The sequence below is a fragment of the Mobula hypostoma genome, chromosome 19 (genome assembly GCF_963921235.1).
Source record: "Mobula hypostoma chromosome 19, sMobHyp1.1, whole genome shotgun sequence".
NCBI lineage: Eukaryota > Metazoa > Chordata > Chondrichthyes > Myliobatiformes > Myliobatidae > Mobula > Mobula hypostoma.
In genome coordinates, this window is record NC_086115.1 from 8,456,981 (window position 1) to 8,477,698 (window position 20,718).

Here is a 20,718-nt window from a genome sequence, read left to right on the forward strand (position 1 = left end):
GCATTCATTTTGAGAGGACTAGAATATAAAAGCATGGATGTAATGTTGAGGCTTTATAAAGCCCTGTGATGCCTCACAGAGTATTTTAAGCCATCTTGGGCCCCTTATCTAAGAAATGATAAACTGACATTGGAGAGGGTTCAAAGGAGGTTCACGAAAATGATTCCATGACTGAATGGTTTGTCATATGAAGAGTGTTTGATGTTTCTGGGCCTGTACTCACTGGAATTCAGTAGAGAGGGGGGAATCTGATTGAAACGTATTGAATGTTGAAAGTCTTGATGGAGTGGATGTGGAGAAGATGTTTCCTATGGTGGGGAGTCTAAGGCCAGAGGACAGAGCCTCAAAATAGAAGGAAGTCCATTTAGAATGGAGATGAGGAGGAATTTCTTTAGCCAAAGAGTGGTGAATCTGTGGTATTCATTGCCACCAGTGACTGTCAAGGCCAAGTCATTGGGTATATTTAAGGCGGAAGTTGATAGATTCTTGATTAGGCAGGGCAAAAAGGGTTACGGGGAGAAGGCAGGAGATCGGGGCTGAAAGGAAATGGATCAGCTGTGATGAAATGGCGGAGCAGACTCAATGGGCCAAATGGCCTAATTCTGCTCCTAGTTCTTATGGCATTAATCTGTTCCTATCTGCCCTCCCCATCTGCCTTATTTTTAGCATGCTCTGCCTTTCTGTCCTGTCAGATTCCACCATCTGCTGACTTTTGCCCGTCTTTATTTATGTACAGATTTTTGTAAATTCTATTGTATTTTCCTGTAAATGTCTGCAAGAAAATGAATCTCAGGTTAGTTTTTGGTAACATACACCATACATATTTTGGTAATAAACTTACTCTGATTTTGATTCCATTGCTCTATCACCCACCCTCACGTCCTCCTCAGGAGCCTGATGGTTGTCAGTAATAACGGTTCCTGAATCTACCCTCAACTCTTTCAAGAAAATAGCTGTCAAGTTATTCTGCCGCCACAGTCACATAAGAACATAAGAAATAGGAGCAGGAGTCGGCCATCTGGCCCATCGAGCCTGCCCCACCATTCAATAAGATCATGGCTGATCTGGCCATGGACTCGTCTCCACCTACCTGCCTTTTCCCCATAGCCCTTAATTCCCCCACTATGCAAAAATCTATCCAACCTTGGCTTAAGTATATTTACGGTAGTTTCCACTGCTTCGTTGGGCAGAGAATTCCACAGATTCACCACTCTCTGGGAAAAGCAGTTCCTCCTCAGCTCCGTCCTATATCTACTCCCCCAAATTTTAAGGCTATGTCACCTAGTTTTAGTCAGCTCACGTAGATCATCTGTTCTGCCCTGACAACCAAACGGCATTGACAACTGTATGTTTCGTTTGACTATTATTTTCATTGTGGGTCTGTGGTTGTAAGCTGGGACCTTCCCATTTACACTGTTCATTGCTGTTCAGTTGTTGACAATTTACTGTAAGCTGACTTGCCCTGTCTCAAATTCTAGTCTGAACATCCCACTACTCAACATTTCAATGTCCTTTCTTTAATACTACACCTTTATTACTTTCCGGGGAGATCTAGGTGTTGGCAGCCAGGTACAGAAAGGATTTGTAGATTGGAACACAATGAAAAGTTGTTCTTCATTGCAAGGGGTTGGAAGTTACAGACAGAATATTGTTTCAATGGCACGGGGTGTTGGTGACCTGGAACATCTTGTACAGTTCTGCACTCTTCATTTGGGAGAGGATATAGGAGGCAGCCCTGAAGAGATAACACAAGAGATGCTGCAGGTGTCCGAAATCTTGAGCAACACACAGTAAATACTGGAGGAACTGTGTAGGAAAAGCAGGATCCATGGAGGGGAATGAACAGGCAACGTTTCAGGCCGAGACCTTTCACCAGGACTGGACAGACAGTGAGCTCAAGCCAGAATAAGTGGTGGGTGGAGGACAGGGGAAGGAGTACAAGCTGGTAGGTGATAGGTGAGGGGGAAGGTGGGTGAGGGAGGGAGAATGAAATGAGAAGCTGGCGGAAGAGATACAGGACTGAAGAATAAGGAATTTGATAGGAGAGGACAGCGGACCCTGGGAGAAAGGTGAGGAGGAGAAAATGAGAGGGAGGTTTTGGGTGGATAAGGAGGGGAGAAAGGGTGAGAGGGGAATGGAAGAAAAAGAAGAGGGGGAGAGATTGTCCTGTCATGAATGATGAAAGATTTTGGATCTGTGTTCTTTATTAGCAGAATGAGGGGTGATCTTACTGAAATGAATAAAATCCTCAGGGAACATGACAGGACAAGAATTCAGATGAACTTGTCTCGGGCTGCCAGCCGGATATGGCCATTGCAAACGCAGCTGATTTCTCCGGAGCACAGGAGGTGTATCCTTTTGGGTTACCCAGAGAAATGGTTGGTAGCTAAACATTGCATTTGCAATGGCCATAGGATTGACTTTGATGGTACATCGAATGCTGCACCAATGGCTTTTGGGACCACCTGGTAAAGGAAGCCATTGAAATAAAACTACAGGAAAAGAACTTTAACAAAGACGAAGGTCTCACTCTAAGTAAGAACTAGAATTTGATTGTAAACAAGGTGGGAGAGCGGAAACGTGATGAGGAATGGACTACGGGGGTATAAATACCACCAGACTAGACATGCCCAGGCATCATCCCTGAAGGAGATGTCAGAGTTTGCCATCAAAATGTTGGTTATAATCGATACCTGTACCCGGCTGGAAGTCCGAGAAGAGTTTATTCATCATACACGATGGGAAAGCACCAGATCCTTTTTCAAAATTGAGATAATTTCCACCAGTGAGAGAGACTCAAACTAGGGGGCGCTAGTATAAGGAAAAAATGGTCATAAAGATCAAGCTGTGTATGAACTTCTTCTTGGAGAAGGTGCTGAATCTGTGGGATTTTCTGTCCTGTGTGGTTGGGGAAGCCAGATCATTGGATCAGAGTCAGCTTTGTTATCACGGACATACTGTAGGCCGTAAATTGGCTGTTTTGTGGCAGCAGTACTGTGTAATGCATAAAAACCGCTATTAAGTTTCAATACAAAATATCTTAACAATAAATAAATGTAAAAAGAGAGAAGAATAGTGAGGTAGCATTCATGAGTTAATGGACCATTGAGGAGTCTGATGGCGGAGTGAAGAAACTGCTGATAAGATGTTGAGTGTGGATCTTAAGGCTTCTGAGCCTTATTGGTGCTAATGAGAAGTGGCATGTCCTGGGTGGTCAGGGACCTCAAAGAGGCATCGCCTTTTGGTGATGTCCTCGATGTTGGGGAGGCCAGTGCCCGTGACGGAGCTGGCTGAGTTTCCATTTTGGAAGATTGGGTGAATTGAGAGCTATGATCAAGTCTAGACATCTTTGCAGCTCAGTTTTGATGGTATTGAACTGCGAGGCCGGGCTTGAGGTGTCAGGTGACCTACTGCTGCCTCTGAGTTCTTGTAGTGAGTGGACAATCTTCATTAATGTGTAAGATGTTCTGTGTTCAATCTGACTACAGACAGAGTTATAGGAGGGATTCCCAACCTTTTTATGCCATGGACCTCCACCATTAACCAAAGACCCCTGAGTTTTTATGCCATGGACCTCCACCATTAACCAAAGACCCCTGAGTTTTAGTAAGTGCAACAGCTGCACACAGTCCTTGGTTTATCCTAAATCCACTGCATGCGGTTCACAATCAATGTGTGATGATCTGATGACCAGGGATGTTTATGCACAACACAGATCATCTTTGGCTTTTAACTTTGCCACTCGACCTGACATTTTCGTCCCTCTACTGTCTGCTTATTCATCCGGTTTGTGAAGTTTTTAATCGAAAATCCCCTACAGTCAGGGAATGTTCCAGCAGAGTGGAAAAGAACAAATGTTGCTCTTTTATTCAGAAACGGAGGGAGACTGGAAACAACGGGCCATTTAGCTGGATATCTGTTGTAGGAAAAATATTAGAAGATAGAGCAGGGCACAGAAAAGATCAAAGAAAGAAATTAGGCAATGTCTGAACGATTTTATGAAAAGAAAACCAAGTTTGGCCAGATTGAGGTCTTTGAAGAAATAAAATGCATTGGATAAAGGGGAATTGGTGGTTGTACGAGATTAGATTTCAAGAAAGCATCTGATAAATTGCTGCATCAAAGGTTCAGGCAGAAATGAAAGCTCACGCTGTAAGAAGTAACCTTGTGGTGTGGATAGAGGTTTGGCTGGCTCACAGAAAACTGTGAGCAACCCTGAACGGGCCTTTCGTCATTTAGCAAGAGCAGAGTGCATGAGCAATCAGTGCTGGGACTTCAGTGTTTTACAAATTGTATGTATGATTTGGGTGCAGATTGCAAAGGTAGGATTGCTAAATTAGCTGATAATGGAAAGACAGATAAGGAAGAAGGGGATATGAGGAGAGTACAAAGGGATATGAATAGTGACACGAGTGGGCAAAGATCTGGCATATGGAGTGTTAAATGGAAAGAATGTGAAACTCCATTTTTTGGTTCATATATTCATAAAGCATACAAGTTGACCATTTGCCCCCAGGTTTAGTGAGCAGTCTGAACCCCCGCCCCCCCCCACTAATTTTCACTCATTATCTATTCTCCCCTGTTCCCTCAAGTTATCACATTCTGTACACTGCTGGCAATTTACAATAGCCAGTCAGCCAATCAATCTGCATGCCTTTGTGATGTGAGACGAAAGCTATATAGCCACGGGGGGAATATGACTGGACCTCTCACAAGACCAGAAGTTAGGATTGGGCCTGAGATGGATGTATTCATGTTTGGGAAGGTGCTGAAAGATTACCACAGATATATGGAAATGTGGACTTGAGATCTCATTGGTATCAGCCATGATCTTACGAAATTAAACAGCAGGGTTAAGAGGCTGAGTTGTCTACTATTTTTTCTCTTTTTCTCTTGCTCTGTACCGGAGAGAGGAGAGCCTGTCACTGCACCTGGAAAGTGTTGCCCAGGTTTTTTCTGTGTTTTGGATGTGGACTTTGGACTGTTGACTCTTTTTTTTTCAGTATCATAGTTTTATATTCTGTGTTTTTTGCACAATCTTCTCAGGTTTTTTCTGTGCACAGAGGGGGATTTAGGGAGTCAATAAGCTTATATGTTTTGTTAATTTTCTTTGTGTAGGAAGACAGATTTGGGGGTTGATGTGCCTGATCTGTTGCACTCATTTTTTTTGCGGGCAGGTGGAATTCAGGGGTTGATCATTGTGCTGCCTTTCTTTGCTTGGTTTCATGGCTACGCAGAGGATTGAATAATTTTGGAGTTGTATGCTTTGATAATCAATGAACCTTTGAACCTTTCTCTTCTTTCTGCCCACTGTGTGTCTCTCCCCCTCCCTCTCTCCCCCTCTCCCTCTCTCCCCTTCTCTCTCTCTCCCCCCTCTCTCTCTCCCCCTCTCCCCCTCTCCCCCTCTCCCTCTCTCCCCCTCTCCCTCTCTCCCCTTCCCCTCTCTCCCTCTCCCCCCTCTCCCTCCCCTCTCCCTCTCCCCCTCCCTTTCTCCTTCTCTCCCCCTCCCTCTCTCCCTCTCCCTCTCTCTCCCTCTCTCCCCTCTCCTCCCTCCCCTCTCTCTCTCTCTCCCTTTCTCACTCTCTCTCCTTCTCTCTCTTCCCCTCTCCCCCTCTCCCCCTCTCCCTCTCTCCCTCTCTCTCTCTCTCTCCCTCTCTCCCTCTCCCTCTCTCTCCCTCTCTCCCCTCTCCTCCCTCCCCTCCCTCCCCTCTCTCTCTCTCTCCCTTTCTCACTCCCTCTCCTTCTCTCTCTTCCCCTCTCCCCCTCTCCCCCTCTCCCCCTCTCCCTCTCTCTCTCTCTCTCTCTCTCTCCCTCTCTCCCTCTCCCTCCCTCTCTCAGACATCAACAGGACAGATGTTTTGAAGTGAATTCATGATATTGTCAGAATATCAGATTTTCCACATGGGGGTGGGATTGATATGGTAGTTGTCATGCATGTCCAATGATGACAGAAAACCTCTGCGGGAGAGTGTTTAATGTGGAAAAGCTGTTGCACTGAGACAGTCCCACTCGCTCAGCCTCGGAAGTCCAGGTCTACTGGTGACAACAAGTGTCACGAACTGGAGAATTCCTAGGTCGCAGTGGATGACCGTGACATCTCCTGTGCCTTGTCGTGCCCTTCAGTCTCCATGGAGCTTTGCAGAACCATCTTCCTGGCCGTTGGATCTCACTGTAGATCTCATCCACTCAGTCTGCCAGGGCTGACGTCATGTGCTAGGTCTGGCATGTCCATTTCTCACTGGGGTATGAGGTTGTTGGCTACCCTCACCTGTTTTAGCCCACCTGTTGAAGCAGTATACCGGGATTTTTGACATTTTCACATAAAAACACTGGCAGGGATGACGGCATAGCCGGAATTGCTGGAAGCAATTTGGAAGGCTCAGTATATGTACCTCCCAAAGAAAAGAAGCGTTCTAAAGGGAAGATGACACAACCTTGGTGAAGGAGAGAATTCGAAGCCAACATAAAAGCCAAAGGGAGGACATATAATACAACAAAGATTACTAGGAAGTTAGAGGATTGGGAATCTTTTAAAAACCAACAGAAGGCAACTAAAAAAAGTAATCAAGAAGGAAAAGATGGAATACAAAGATAAGCTAGCCAATAGCCAATAATATCAAAGAGGATAAAAAGTTTCTTCACATACATAAAGTGTTAAAGAGAGGTGAGAGTGGACTTTGGACCATTGGAAAATGATGCTGGAGAGGTAGTAATGGGAGACAAGGAAATGGCAGATGAACTGAAGAAGTGTTTTGCACCAGTCTTCACTGTGGAAGACACAAGCAGTATGCCAGAAGTTCAAGAGTGTCGAGGGGAGAAGTGTGTGAAGCGGCTATTACCAGGGAGAAGGTTCTTGGGAAACTGAAAGGTCTGGAGGTAGGTAAGTCCCTTGACCAGATAGTATACACCTTGGGGTTCTGAAAGAAGTGGCTGAAGGAATTGTGGGGGCATTAGTAATGATCTATCACAAATCAATTGGTTATGGTATGGTTCCAGAGGACTGGAAAATTGCAAATGTCATTCTACTCTTCAAGAAGCGAAAGAGGCAGATGAAAGGAAATTATAGGCCAGTTAGTCTGATCTCAGTGGCTGGGTAGATGTTGGAATCGATTTTAAAGATGTGGTTTTGGGACACTTGGATGCACATGATAAAATAGGCCATACTCAGCATGGTTTCCTTGCCTGACAAAGCAGTTGGAATTCTTTGAAGAAATAAGAAGCAGGATAGACAAAGAAGAATTGGTGGAGGTTGGGTCACTTAGATTTTTAGAAGGCCTTTGATGGGTGCCACACATGAAGCTTCTTAACAAATTAAGAAGCCATGGTACTACTGGAAAGATATTAGCATGGATAAAACAATGGCTGATTGGCAGGAGACAACGAGTGGGATTAAGGGAGCCTTTTCTGGTTGGCTGCTGGTATTCCACGGCGGTCTGAGTTGGGACAGCTCCTTTTTACCGACTTAGATGACGGAATTGATGGCTTCATGGCAAAGTTTGTGGATGATACGAAGATAGGTGGAAGAGCAGGCAGTTTTGAGGAAGTAGAGAGGCTACAGATGGATTTTGACAGATTAGAAGAATGGGCAAAGAAGTGGCAGATGGAATATAGTGTCAGAAAGTGTATGGTCATGCACTTTGGTAGATGAAATAAAAGGGTAGACTATTTTCTAAATGGAGATAAAATTCAAAAATCTGAGGTGCAAAGGGACTTAGGAGTCCTTGTGCAGGATTCCCTAAAGGTTCATTTGCAGGTTGAATCAGTAGTGAGGAAGACAAATGCAACGTTAGCATTCACTTCAAGATGACTGGAGTATAAAAGCAAGGATGTAATGTTGAGGCTTTGCAAGGCACTGGTGAGGCCTCACTTGGAGGATTGTGAGCAGGTTTTTCTAAGAAAGAATGTGTTGACATTGGAAAGAGGTCACAAAAGTGATTCTGGGATTGAATGGCTTGTCATATGAAGAGTGTTTGATGGCTGTGGGCCTGTACTCATTGGAATTCAAAAGAATGAGGGGTGACCTCATTGAAACCTATCGAAAGGTGAAAGATGTGGAGAAGATGTTTCTTTTGGATGGGGAATCTAAGACCAGAGGACACAACCTCAGAATAGAGAGGTGTTCTTTTAGAATGGAGATGAGGAATTTCTTTAGCCAAAGAGTGGTGAATCTATAGAATTCATTGCCCCAGGCCGCTGTGGAGGCCAAGTGATTGGATATATTTAAGAGAGAGGTTGATAGATTTTTGATTGGTCAGGGCATGAAGGGATACGGGGAGAAGGCAGGAGACTGGGGCTGAGAGGGAAAATGGATCAGCCGTGATGCGATGGCAGAGCAGACTCGATGGGCCAAAGGGCCTCATTCTGCTCCTATGTCTTATTCCTGGGCTCCTGCACTGTGCAGCTTTTGTTTGGCAAACCGCAGTACCGAGCTACAGTGCATTTATTTATAAAGAGCCCGGCTGGCCATGGTCATCCTGAAAATGCTGGAATACCTGAAGACACACACTCAGCAGTTCAAAAACGCCCTGCTGGTAGAGGCAGGTACATTACAGATATTTAAGAAGCTCTTAGAAAGGCATGTGGACGATAGTAAAACAAAGAGCTATGTAAAAGGCAAGGTTAGATTGATCTTAGAGTAAGTCATAAAGTTGACACAGCAACATAAGCCAGTGGGCCTGTATTGTGCTGCAGTGTTCTATGTTCTGTGCTTCCCTCCTGCTATCAGATTTTGAACAGACCATGAACAATACCGTGTTATTCCTCTGTTTTTCTGCACAGTTGATTTATTTCAGTGTTTTATGTCTTTGCACCGTACTTTCAAGTCACCCAAGGCAGTGTTAATAAAGCTGATTCAGGTTTTGACTCTCAGCCGCAGCAGGACAGGCTACATCCATGGGAAGACATGCAGAATTGACTCTTCAGGTCCACCTGAAACATTAACTCTGGTTTGCTTTCGCATTTTCTGTTTTTTTTTGTTTTAGATTTCTGTCATTTGCGCACTTTTTTGATTCCCGTCCAACCTGCACTAGGGGACTTGTAAAAATTGTTGACACTCGATCCAATCCAAAACTAACACAATCATTCTCTGTGAGGCGTGGATTGGATAACCTAATTGTAGCTTGATTCTTTATCGCTATGAGACCGTGAGAAATAGGAGCAGTACTGCCCACTGAGTTCTCAATCATTCTATCATGGCTGGTTTATTATCCCTTTCAACCCCACTCTACTCCCTTCTCTCCGTAAACTTTGACGCCTTTACTAATCAGAAACCTATCAATCACTACTTTAAGTTTACCCAATAACTTGGCCACCATGGCCATCTGTGGCAATGAATGCCACAGATTCACTACCCTCTGCTTAAGACAGTCCTCCTCATCTTTGTTCTAAAGGGACACTCTTTAATTCTGATGCAGTGCCCTCTGGTCCTAGACTGCCCACTACAGGAAACATCCTCACCACATCCACTCTGTATAAGCCCTTCAATATTCAATAGAATTCTATGAGATTCCACCCCACACACACACACTTCTAAACTCTAGCCATCAAAATCTTCTCATATATTAACCCTTTCGTTCCTGGTTTTATCCTCGTGAACCTCCACTCGACCCTTTCCAATGCCTGCACGTCCATTCTTCGATAAGGGGCCCAAAACTGCTCACAATGCTCCGTGCCATCTGACCAATGTGGTACATAAGTTTAAATGTATAAATTAATTGCGAGACAGGGTTACTTGACCTTTCAAGCCTGCACTGTCAGTCATTGAGATTATGGCTGACCCAAATGTAACCTCATCTGTTTACTCCTGCCTCTCCACAGTGACCTTTCACCCTCCTGCCTATCAAGAATCTACATATCTTTGCCTGAAGGATATTCAAAGACTTTGCTTGTCCTTCGTTTGAGGAGGACATTTCCAAATGTCTCATGGCGTTCTGAGAGCCTACATCTGTTTTAAAAACGTAAACAGTCATCACCCCAGTTCTAGATCTTCCCACAGGAGGAAACATCCATTCCAAAACTTCCCTATTGAGAATGCTCGCTGACAATCAGTCCACTGCTCTACCCACTCGTGACTGTGCAACTCGTCACAGCTCAAACACCAACTGTAAATCTGCTAATGACTCCACTGTTCCTTCTTCCCCTTTGCCATCTGGTTTCTGAATAGTCCCTGAAACCACGAACGCTATAGTACCTCTTTGTTCATCTTTTCTGCTGTTTATTTGTTCTGGGAACTGATAGTAATTTTTCTTGTCTTGCACTGCAGTGCTGCTGCAAAACAACAAATTTCCCAATACACATCAGTGATGGTAAATCTGATTCTGGGATGTCCAGGGAAGTTAGTTCTCTTCTTTCTTCTCTCTTCTCACTCTGTTCTCTCTCTTCCTTCTCTCTCTCTCCCCTAAACTAAATTGGGTACTAAATTAGAAACTCGTTCATCCCAGGTATTAGTCTCACTAATCTTCTCTGGATTGCCTCCATAGCATTAATATCCAACTTTAAATAAGGAGATCGATGCTATGCACAGTACCCCAAATGCAATTTCACTAATGTCTGATATAATTGAAGCATAATCTTTCTACTTTTTCATTCAGCTTCTCTCAACACAACCTGAGGATATGCTGGGGGCAGCCCGCGCATGTTGTCACACACAACATAGCAAGCTCATTATGTTCACAGAACAACAACAGCAGCAACAAATCAACTGTAACAAACCCTGCCCCATTATATATGTGCACGCATTCTCTCTCTCTCTCTCTCTCTCTCTCTCTCTCTATCTCTATCTCTCTCTCTCTCTATCTATCTCTCTCTCTCTCTATCTCTCTATCTCTCTCTCTCTCTCTCTCTCTCTCACTCTCTCTCTCTCAGTCCCACTCTTGCAACTCTAGGATCAGCTGGCTTTGGCCTCCAGCACATTCGCAGACGTTGGATCTATGACTTTACAAATGGGCCTGGGATCCAGGGGTCCGATCATAGGGCCTCGAATCGACTTCCTATACTCGAAGAGTCAGCTTTTTTTTACTAGTGTTTATGCAGGTCACCAGAAACTCTGATGAAGGGTCTCAGCCTGAAACGTCGACTGTTTACTCTTTTCCATGTACGCTGCCTGGCCTGCTGAGTTCCTCCAGCATTTTGTGTGTGTGTTGCTTTGGATTTCCAGCATCTGCAGATTTTTTTGTGTTTATGGAAAAACAACAAACTGTGCAAAATAGAAAAAGAGAAGAAAAAAAATTATCAGTATCAGAATCACTTTGCTGCCAATATGTGAGACATACCAGAATTGACTGTAGTCTGGTGCCAAGCATAATACCATAAAAGACAACACAATGGCAACCAAGTTTACAAGTCAATAGGTCAAACAACCATGAGCAATCAACAATTAGCAGAGTGGTCACGTGTGCAAACATCAATAATCAAACTTAATAAAGGTGAATATATGAACAAACTCAATAATTACCAACAGAACAGGGAGAGCAGGAAAGGCCATTTAACGGATGTTGTGCAGGGACAGTTAGTGTATTACACCTGAGTGAGTTGTGTTGAGAAGCTGGGTAGCTGCAGGAAAGAATCCTTGGAGACGACGTGTAGTCCTGGTGGTGATGGGCTTGTAGCGTCTCCCTGATGGCAATTTGGTGAATAGGTGACCGCTCGGGTGGGTGGAGTCAGCGGTAATTCTTCCAGCTCTTTTTTTTTCTCTGCTGATGAACGGGTCTCTTAATGTCAGTACCTGACAGCCAATGATCTTCTCCACTGAGTGAACTACTGGTGCATCCTGGACTTGGAGAGGGAGGAAGCCACAGAGAATCAAACATTGATAGAGGTGGTCTTAACACTCTCAATGATGGCTAAAAATTCATTAGCAAATGCCCTAAGATGTGAAATTTCCTTAGCTGCTGTAGGAAGAACAATCTCTGCTGGGCTTTCTTTGTGATAAGCGTGAAGTGCTTGTCCCACTTCAATGTGTTGGTAATGGTAGTCCCCAGGAATTTGAATGAGTAGACCCCAGACACTGCCTGACAATTAATTTCCAAGCAGGGACAGGTAGCGGGTTGCCAGCACAAGACAACTCTCAGTTTCACTGTCTTATTGCATTAAGCACCAAGTTGTTACAAGCACACCATGCTGCAAGACGGCCTGCCTCTCCTTGATGGCAGGTCAGATCATTATTAGAGATGAGTTCAACTACCGTCACGTCATCCATGAACTTTAGGATCTTAATGGGTTTGTCTGTGGAGGTACAGTCATTTGTATAAAGTGAGAACAGAAAGGGTGAAAGAACACATGCCTGGGGAGAGCGTGCTTATAGACACTGGATTGGACAAGTGGGAGTACAGCCTTACATACTGCTTCCTTCCTGTCAGGAAGTTTGTAATCCACTGACAGATGCTGTAGGGTACGGATAGCTGGGTTAGCTTGCTGTGGAGCAACTCTGGAACAATAGCGTTGAAAGCGGACACAAACAAGATCATATATAGGTGTTGGGGGAGTCCACATATTGAAGACTGCAACAAAGTCACAATTTAACAGCATCCTCAGCCGAGCAATTTGATCTATAAGCAAACTGTAGCGGGTCAAGAGGAGGAACAGTAATGGACTTGAGGTGGGCTAGCGTCAGATGTACTAAGGTTTTCATAACTACTGAAGTCAGAGCGACTGGCCTATAATCATTAAGTCAAGTGAGTTTGTCTTTCTTGGCAACTGGAACGATTATGGCAACTCTAAAGCTGTCCAGAACCCTGCATAATTGCAGGGAGGCATTAAATATCTCAGTGAAGACAGGTGCTGACTGGTCCGCACAATGCCGTAGAGTATCAAGTGAGACGTCATCAGGCGTGCAGCTTTTCTTGTGTTCCGTTTTCCAAATAGATAGCAAACGTGGTCTTGTTTCACAGAAAATATAGGGCAGGATAGAGGGAGGGGATGGGGGGATTGGGGGGAAAAGGTTGAAGAAGGTAAAGGAGGATGGTGACATTGGAATCGTTGTGAAAGGGAGGGGGTATCAGGTCAGAGGAAGTGAGAAGAGATAGAATTGGATTGTACTTATCAAACTGGCAATGAAACTAATTGATCTGATTTGCCAAGGTAAAGGAGGCGGAGACTTGGCAACACTTCTGTTTGAAGTTGGTAAGACTTGACTTTGCAGGGAACTCCAGAATGGACAGATTTTGTTGTTGAAGTCTCTGTCTAGCTGAGCCTTGTAAGTGTCTTCCACCATTTTCAGAGCTTTATTAAACTGTCTTTTGTAGAGCTGTATTCCTCTCTGTTTCCAGACATGTATGCATGATCTGAGAGTCAACTCCTTGGTGAACCATGGCTTGTCATTGTTATATCTCATAATGATATTTTTAGAAAGACACATCTTCACAGAAGAATATGTAAGGTGTTACAGTGTCAGAATCAGGTTTATTATCACCGGCATACATCGTGAGATTTGTTAACTTTACAGCAGCACTACAATGAAAATCATGATCAATAAATATAGGGGAAAAAAGTTACATTAGGTGTGTATAAGAAAGTAGTGAGGTAGTATTCACAGCTTCAATGTCCATTCAGAAATCGGATGGCAGAGGGAAGAAGCTGTTCCTGAATCGCTGAGTGTGTGTCTTCAGGCCTCTGTATCTCCTCCCTGACGGGAACAATCAAAACAAGGCAGGACCAGGGTGGTGGGGATCCTTAACGATGGACGCTGCCTTGCTAAGACATCACTCCATGAAGATGTCTCGGATACTATGGAGGCTGGTACCCACGATGGAGCTGACTAATTTTACAAGTTTCTGCAACTTACTTCACTCTGCAGTAGACTCGTCCCCCATACCAGATGGTAATGCAGCCGGTCAGAATGCTCTCCACGGTACAATCTCCTCAAACTCCTCATGAAATATAGCTGCACCGCATGTGGGGCAGCTAATTATCTGGTGGTATTTGGGCAGATCAAGTTTCATGTTACAATGGGTAAAATGACAGATTGGTAAATTGCACAATATAGACAGACTGCGTTGGTGCAGCACCCATCATAAAGAATTCTTTATGACCAACTTAATGAATAACTCTTTGTGATTAACTCCTTGAGGTGTGGTCACCCATCATAATACCAACAGTGAGCTTATGCACGGAAAACTCTCACAATCAGGTGATCGGGTGACATTGACAATGTTGGTTTCAGTGGCCAGCACGTCAGGGTCTCTCCCCAATTCTCTGAAAAGGTGTCAGTGCATATCCGATACAGGACTGTAACAACTGTGGTGCAAGTGACACCTGGTTTCTGATTTGTAAAACCCAGTCAACATAACCTTCCAGCCAATTCAAAGTTCAAAGTAAATGTATCATCAAAGTGCGTATGTGTCAGCATATACAGCTCCGAGATTCATCCTGCTGCGGGCATTCACAGTAGAACAAGAAATATGAAAAACTACACACAAGGACTGATTGACAAGCATCATACAAAAGAAAGACCAACAAGCCTATTCCCCTCATTCTGTCAGTTACAGAGTACCAGCTCTGACACCTTCCTCTAAAAACAGAACTGCTCCCTTTAAGAAGTCTCATGAATTCCAGCTTATAATCACCCTCTATGTTAGGACATATTTTCTGGCATCTGTACTAAACTTCCCCTGTACTCAGGGCACTGCATCGTCCTTCCTGTTTCATCTGCGCTGTAAAATTCTGTCAGGGGGTGGTATAAACTTCTCCGTCCCTTTGGACTTCACTTCCAGGATACCTCTTACCCTGGGATCTTAAAATACTTTTAGCCATCGCCCTATACATTTGGTCAAAAGAGAAGAAAAATGAATTCAAGATTTGAAACGATAGAGTAGTCTAGTGTAATGTTCGCCCAGGGAATGTCTATCGGTGGGTCCTCAGGTGCTGTAGAGGCCAATATGGGATCCACATATTCTGGTGCAGTGTATTGTAGGCAAGACTAAGTGGTGGTTATGGTCAGTGGTTAGGGCTTTTGGTTGTTCAGTCTCTCCTTTCTCAGCTGTAACTGCAACTGTATGTATTTTGAAACTGTATAGTTTCCAAACAATATACTGTACGTCCATTAAAGGACAAGAGATTCTTCAGATAGGCACATCTTGAGGAATGCACACGAAGTGCTGGAGGAACTCAGCAGGTCAGGCTGTATCTATGGAGAGGAGTAAACGATTGATGTTTCAGGCTGTGAAGCGTCTCGGCCCAAAGCGCCGACTGGTTTGCTCCTCTCCAAAGATGCCGACTGACCTGCTGAGTTCCTCCAGCGTTTTGTGCGTGTTCCATTAAATAATTTCAAGTATAGTAAATTCTCAAAGGAGGATACGAGGTGACTTGATTGAGGTGAACAAGATGACAGCAGGCATAGATCATGGACAGCCAGAGATTTTTTCCGATGTCAGAAATGGCTAATACAAGGGAGCATAATTTTAAGGTGAATTAGAGGAAAGGAGGTCGGAAGTTAGGTCGGCTGGTGGCGCAGTGACATCAGCGCCGGTCTCCGGAACGGAGGTTCCCGGGTTGGAATCCAGTCGGGGCCGTTCACGAGTACGCTTTCCATCCGTGCCGGGTTGAGTGTTGAGCTTGGCACTCGACCTCGTAAAATAAAGAAAAATACTGCGAAATGACTGGTGCCCCACACAGCCTTCCGATCCACGCCTTGTAAGGCATGAAAGTGCCTTATGCTGGCCTCTCAGGCCTGAGTCGACGTCATCATCATCAGAGGAAAGGAGGGGGAGATGTTAGAGGTAAGTTTTTACACAGAAAGCGGTGGGTGCATAGAACACCCTGCCAGAGCTGGTGGTAGAGGCACATTTATTAGGGGCATTTAGAAACATGGGTGTTATAAAAATGGCAGGCTATGCAGGAGGGAAAGGTTTGATCGATCTTTGAGTAGGTCAGTAGATTGGTACAACACTGTGAGCTGAAGGACCTGTACTGTGCTATACTGTTCTATGTTTAAACTACATGCAAAAGTACCAATTTTTTTTTGAAGAGCACACTGGTGTATGTTTGCCTTTGTAGCCTCAGTAACCTAGAAAGCTGGCTTTTGCAACAGTATTTACGAACATGTTATTCTACGGAATGAACTTAGCGTTCTAGATTAGGAAGCTTTTCTGGTTCTCTCCACAGCTTGATCTTCATGGTGCCCGCTGCCTGTTCGCTGTTCCCTCAGAGGTGGTGAGTTTACTGTATAAAGTTCTGTAGGCTGGCAGTTAAACATTGTTGCTTATCAAACTCCAGTGTTGCGTTTGCTAACAATGCTAGGTAAAGAGAAGCACCTGTACCAGGTGAGAAGGTGAGAGCACATAGAGGACGATCTAAGAGTATTGGAAGATGATTCATCATTGTTTCTGGAGATCCTCCTCTGCCAGTGCTCCGGTTGTGTTGCATATTTGAAATTAACACCAGGCAGGTAAGTGGAGTTATAGGCAGTATGACCCTTTTCTTTAGAGAGTATCAGCATTACAAACATGACAGGTATCTGTCAAGCAGACAGGAATGTGCTGATCTCTTTGTTTCATGGCTATGAACTCTACATCTTAGTTCAGGAGTCTGGGATTCTTATTAATCCATATCTCTTGGTAAGTGGAACAGAACTCATAGATTCTACAATCTGGAGCTAGACCAACCTGGCAGTCAGTTTCAGAGGGAAATGCACGGTAGCGTAGTGGTTGGCACAACGCTTTACAATACAGGCGACCTGGGTTAAATTACCACAGCTGCCTGTAAGGAGTTTGTACGTTCTCCCCATGACCGCGTGGGTTTCCTCCCACTCTCCAAAGACGTACCAGTTGCTAGGTTAATTGGTCATTGTAAATTGTCCTGTGATTAATTAATTAAAGGCATCCGTTAGTCTTGCGAGACCATGGATCTGCGCCTGGAAAGTCTTCACTCTCCAGGGCGCAGGCCTGGGCAAGGTTGTACGGAAGACTGGCAGTTGCCCATGCTGCAAGTCTCCCCTCTCCACGACAATGTTGTCCAAGGGAAGGGCATTAGGACCCATACAGTTTGGCACCAGTGTCGTCGCAGAGCAATGTGTGATTAAGTGCCTTGCTCAAGGACACAACACGTTCCTTCGGCTGGGGCTCGAACTCACGACCTTCAGGTCGCTAGTCCAATGCCTTAACCACTTGGCCACATGCCCACTGTCCTGTGATTAGACTAGGATTAAATCAGGGGATTTCTGGGCAGTGTGGCTCAAAGGGCCGATTCTATATTGTCTTAACAAATAAAAATGGGGTTGAGTAACTGTAGGGTGTGCATGAGCAGGTGTCTGAATAGTCTGCAGGACATTGGGAATAGATTCAAGATTGTTTATTGTCATTCTTTAGTACAGGAGTGTGAAGGAGAATAAAATAATTGTTACTCCAGATCCAATGCAGCATTAAAAAACACAATAAGCACAGAGAACTCAATAAATATAAAAAGCAATCCTATAAAACTCAATGCACAGGTAACTGTTAGAGTGTGGGCTTATCTACATAAGTGACACAAGGTGCAGGGGGAGTGGAAGCAATTTCCCTGTTGGAAATGCATGTTAATGGGTGAATGGGCTTACGCGAGTGAGTGTGTGTGTGTATGGAGGAGTGTGTTCTGGGGTCTGGGTAGGGTGGTTGAAGCCGCTAGCTTGGGAGGAATGGGATCTGGAGAATTGAGTTGTACTTGGGATAAGAATGAAAAAAAAAATCCTTTCAGAGGCTGCACAATAGGCGTGCTTTATGTTTGGGATAAAATACTGATCTGTTGCTGAATTACCGATAATACCAGTGCACTTTATCTGTCGTTCTAGACCACTCGGATGGAGGAAACTTTGCCGCTGTAGCTGCTTTCTCAAAAGGTTTTCTTTTTCCACTTTTCCACAGTTGCATGCCAACTTCTAAACTGGACCCAGAGCTGAGGGATTCAATAACCACCAAGTACGGAGATAAAGTGAAATACGTGTACTTCAACAAGGGGCTGTAGGCTTTAGCAGCTGATGTCCTGGGAAGAGCTGAGGACTCCTTTAAACTTTATAATGGAATCAATGTTACCAAAGAGAATTAGAAAACAGAGGAACAAGCATAAAATGCTGGAGGAACTCAGTAGGTCAGGCAGCATCTTGGAGAGGAATAAGCAGTTAATGTTTCAGGCCACGACCCTTCATCTGGACTGGAAAGGAAGGGCCTTCCCCCATCTTATTCTGGCTTCTGCTCCCTTCCTTTCCAGTCCTGATGAAGGGTCTTGGCCCAAAATCTCAACTGCCTATTCCTCTCCATAGATTCTGCCTGACTTCCTGAGTTCCCCCAGTAGTTTGTGTGTGTTCCTCTGGATTTCCAGCATCTGCAAAATCTCTTGTGTTTACAATTAGAAAACAGCCATGTGCAGTATGCTGTCTAAAGCTCTCACTACCACCGTCTCCCTGAGTATCCCATCACACTGAAGTGTTGTGTTTGGGTCTCTCATTCTAATGTGTTTACCATCTGTTAATGTTTTTCAACTTAATAGCTTGGCAGGGGAATAAACTTCACACGCACAAGAAAGATGAGGAACTTCAGACTGAACTGAAGCAGACTATGACTTGTATATGCACAAATATACATATTCACTTCTTGGAAATGAAAATCTGCCTGCTGGCTTTTTTCCCAATTCAAAGCTGAAAGAAGAGAGGACAGAAACTTAGTTTTTAGACACCGCAAGCAGATGGAAAAGGGATGGGCTAGGTACAGTTATCCAACTCTCATTAAACCAAAGAAAAGTATTCTTTTGTGAATTTTACAAGCATGAAGATGGAATTTCAGTTGCGATGAATGGGAAGACTTGTTCACCCAGCGTCCACATCAAGCCTCGCTGTGTTAGATGACACTCGGTCAGAAAGTAACATCTAACTTTGTACCTCAGGAAGAACACTTACTGAGTATGTGAGATATTTGACTCGCATTTCCCGTATCGCTGGATTTGAATTAAAAGCAGAAAATGCTGGAAACTTACAACATATTGTGAATCTGTGACAAATGATACCGAGGTACCCTATCAACAGAACTGGAAGAAGTTAAGAGATTTAAACTTCAAAAGAAATGTTTAGAAATTCTGTTTGAGTCAAAGTCAAGACTGGAATTGATACGTAATTCTTTGATATTTTTATCTAGCAAGGTACTTAAAATATACTGTGATAGGAGTGGGGTTGCTGAGCCCAGTTCTTGTGTTGGCAGGATGGTACAGTGGCTTTCTCTGCTGCCCAGTAGAACGCTGGGTGCTCCACCTTTTCTCAATTCTTTTATGTTCGGTCACCTTCCATTGAAAACCATCTACCACTGCCAACCCACCAACTTTCTCCTAACTCTTCTCCACAATGTGCCACAACACTGCCAGCAACTCCTGTTGGATCCACTTGTGCCTCTTTGACTGCAGCCATTCCTCACACTGCTGCCTCTAAAGTCTACCAAGTTTACACTTTTGATCCATTATTTTTTAGTCTACACGTTGATCCTCAGAGTCCGATTGCACCAATCTGTTGGTTTTCTTTGGAGTGCCTAGATTCCAACCTCCAAATCCAAGTGACTGCACTTCCCTCTTCTACAAAGGTCTCTCATCAACCATCTGCTACATCGGCCTTCATCCACTACACTTCCATTGAAAGCTCTATTGTTTTATAGAACATAGAACAATACAGCACAGTACCGGCCCTTCAGCCCAACTTGTAGTTCCAACTTCTTAACCTACTCTAGGAATCTAACCCTTCCCTCCTAAATAGCCCTCCATTTTTCTATCATCCATATGCTTATCTAAAAGTCTCTTAAGTGCCCCTAATGTATTTACCTTTACCACCACCCCTGGCAGGGTGTTCCACACACCCACCACTCTCTGTGTAAAAAAAAAATTACCTCTGACATGCTCCCTATACTTTCCTCCAATCACCTTAAAATTTTACCCCCTCACATTAGCCACAACGGCCCTGGAAAAAAACTCCGGCTATCCACTCAATCTGTGCCTCATCATCTGATAGACCAGTATCAAGATGCCTCTCATCTCTCTTCACTCCAGAGAGAACAGACCTAGCTCACGCAACCTATCCTCATAAGACATGCTCTCCATAATAAAGGTATCCCGTGAAGATATAAATGTCTGCAGAAAGTGGAAATTTGAAATAAAATACAAAATGCTGGAAACACTCTTCAGGTCAGGCAGCATCTGTAAAAGATTCACATTCAGATTCATTTACTTATTATAGGTGCGTCGAAACATACAGTGAAATGGGTTGTTCCTGTTAACGACCAGCACAACCTAAGATGTGCTGGGCAAGTTTTGACACCAACATGGTATGCCTACTGTGTTCAGCAAAAACAATTAAACATCTCCAGTGCAGGACTCTTTGGCAGAACTTTATCAGCATTTTCCAATTCCTCTGTTCAGCATTTCATCATGCTCCAATAAAGAGTCTTGGGCGAGAAACGTTAATTGTTTCTACAGATGTCAACTCTCTTGCTGAGTGTTACCAGCATTTTCTGTTTTTATTAACCCTGAAGATAAATGTTTACTTGGAAATGTAAAGCTTATTACTTTTATCTCTATTTTCCCTTATTTTTGATGTAACATTTTTTCTATTAATGCTTCAAGTATATCTTAAGTTAGACAATAGACAATAGGTGCAGGAGTAGGCCATTCGGCCCTTCGAGCCAGCACCGCTATTCACAGTGATCATGGCTGATCATCCACAATCAGTACCCTTTTCCTGCCTTCTCCCCATATCCCTTCACTCCGCTATCTTTAAGA

The 20,718-nt window shown here is 44.0% G+C and overlaps 1 protein-coding gene across 3 annotated transcripts in view; it reads left to right on the top strand.

Moving 5' to 3' along the window:
• sfxn2 (sideroflexin 2) overlaps positions 1 to 18,067 on the top strand; it is a 142,104-nt gene extending 124,037 nt beyond the window's left edge. For all 3 annotated transcript variants that reach the window (XM_063071286.1, XM_063071284.1, XM_063071285.1), the window contains 2 exons: positions 16,099 to 16,146; positions 17,832 to 18,067. In XM_063071286.1, the coding sequence (XP_062927356.1) occupies positions 16,099 to 16,146; positions 17,832 to 17,931 (148 nt within the window). In that variant the 3' untranslated portion in view covers positions 17,932 to 18,067. The remainder of the gene's footprint in view (positions 1 to 16,098; positions 16,147 to 17,831) is intronic.
• Positions 18,068 to 20,718: the final 2,651 nt, after the last annotated feature.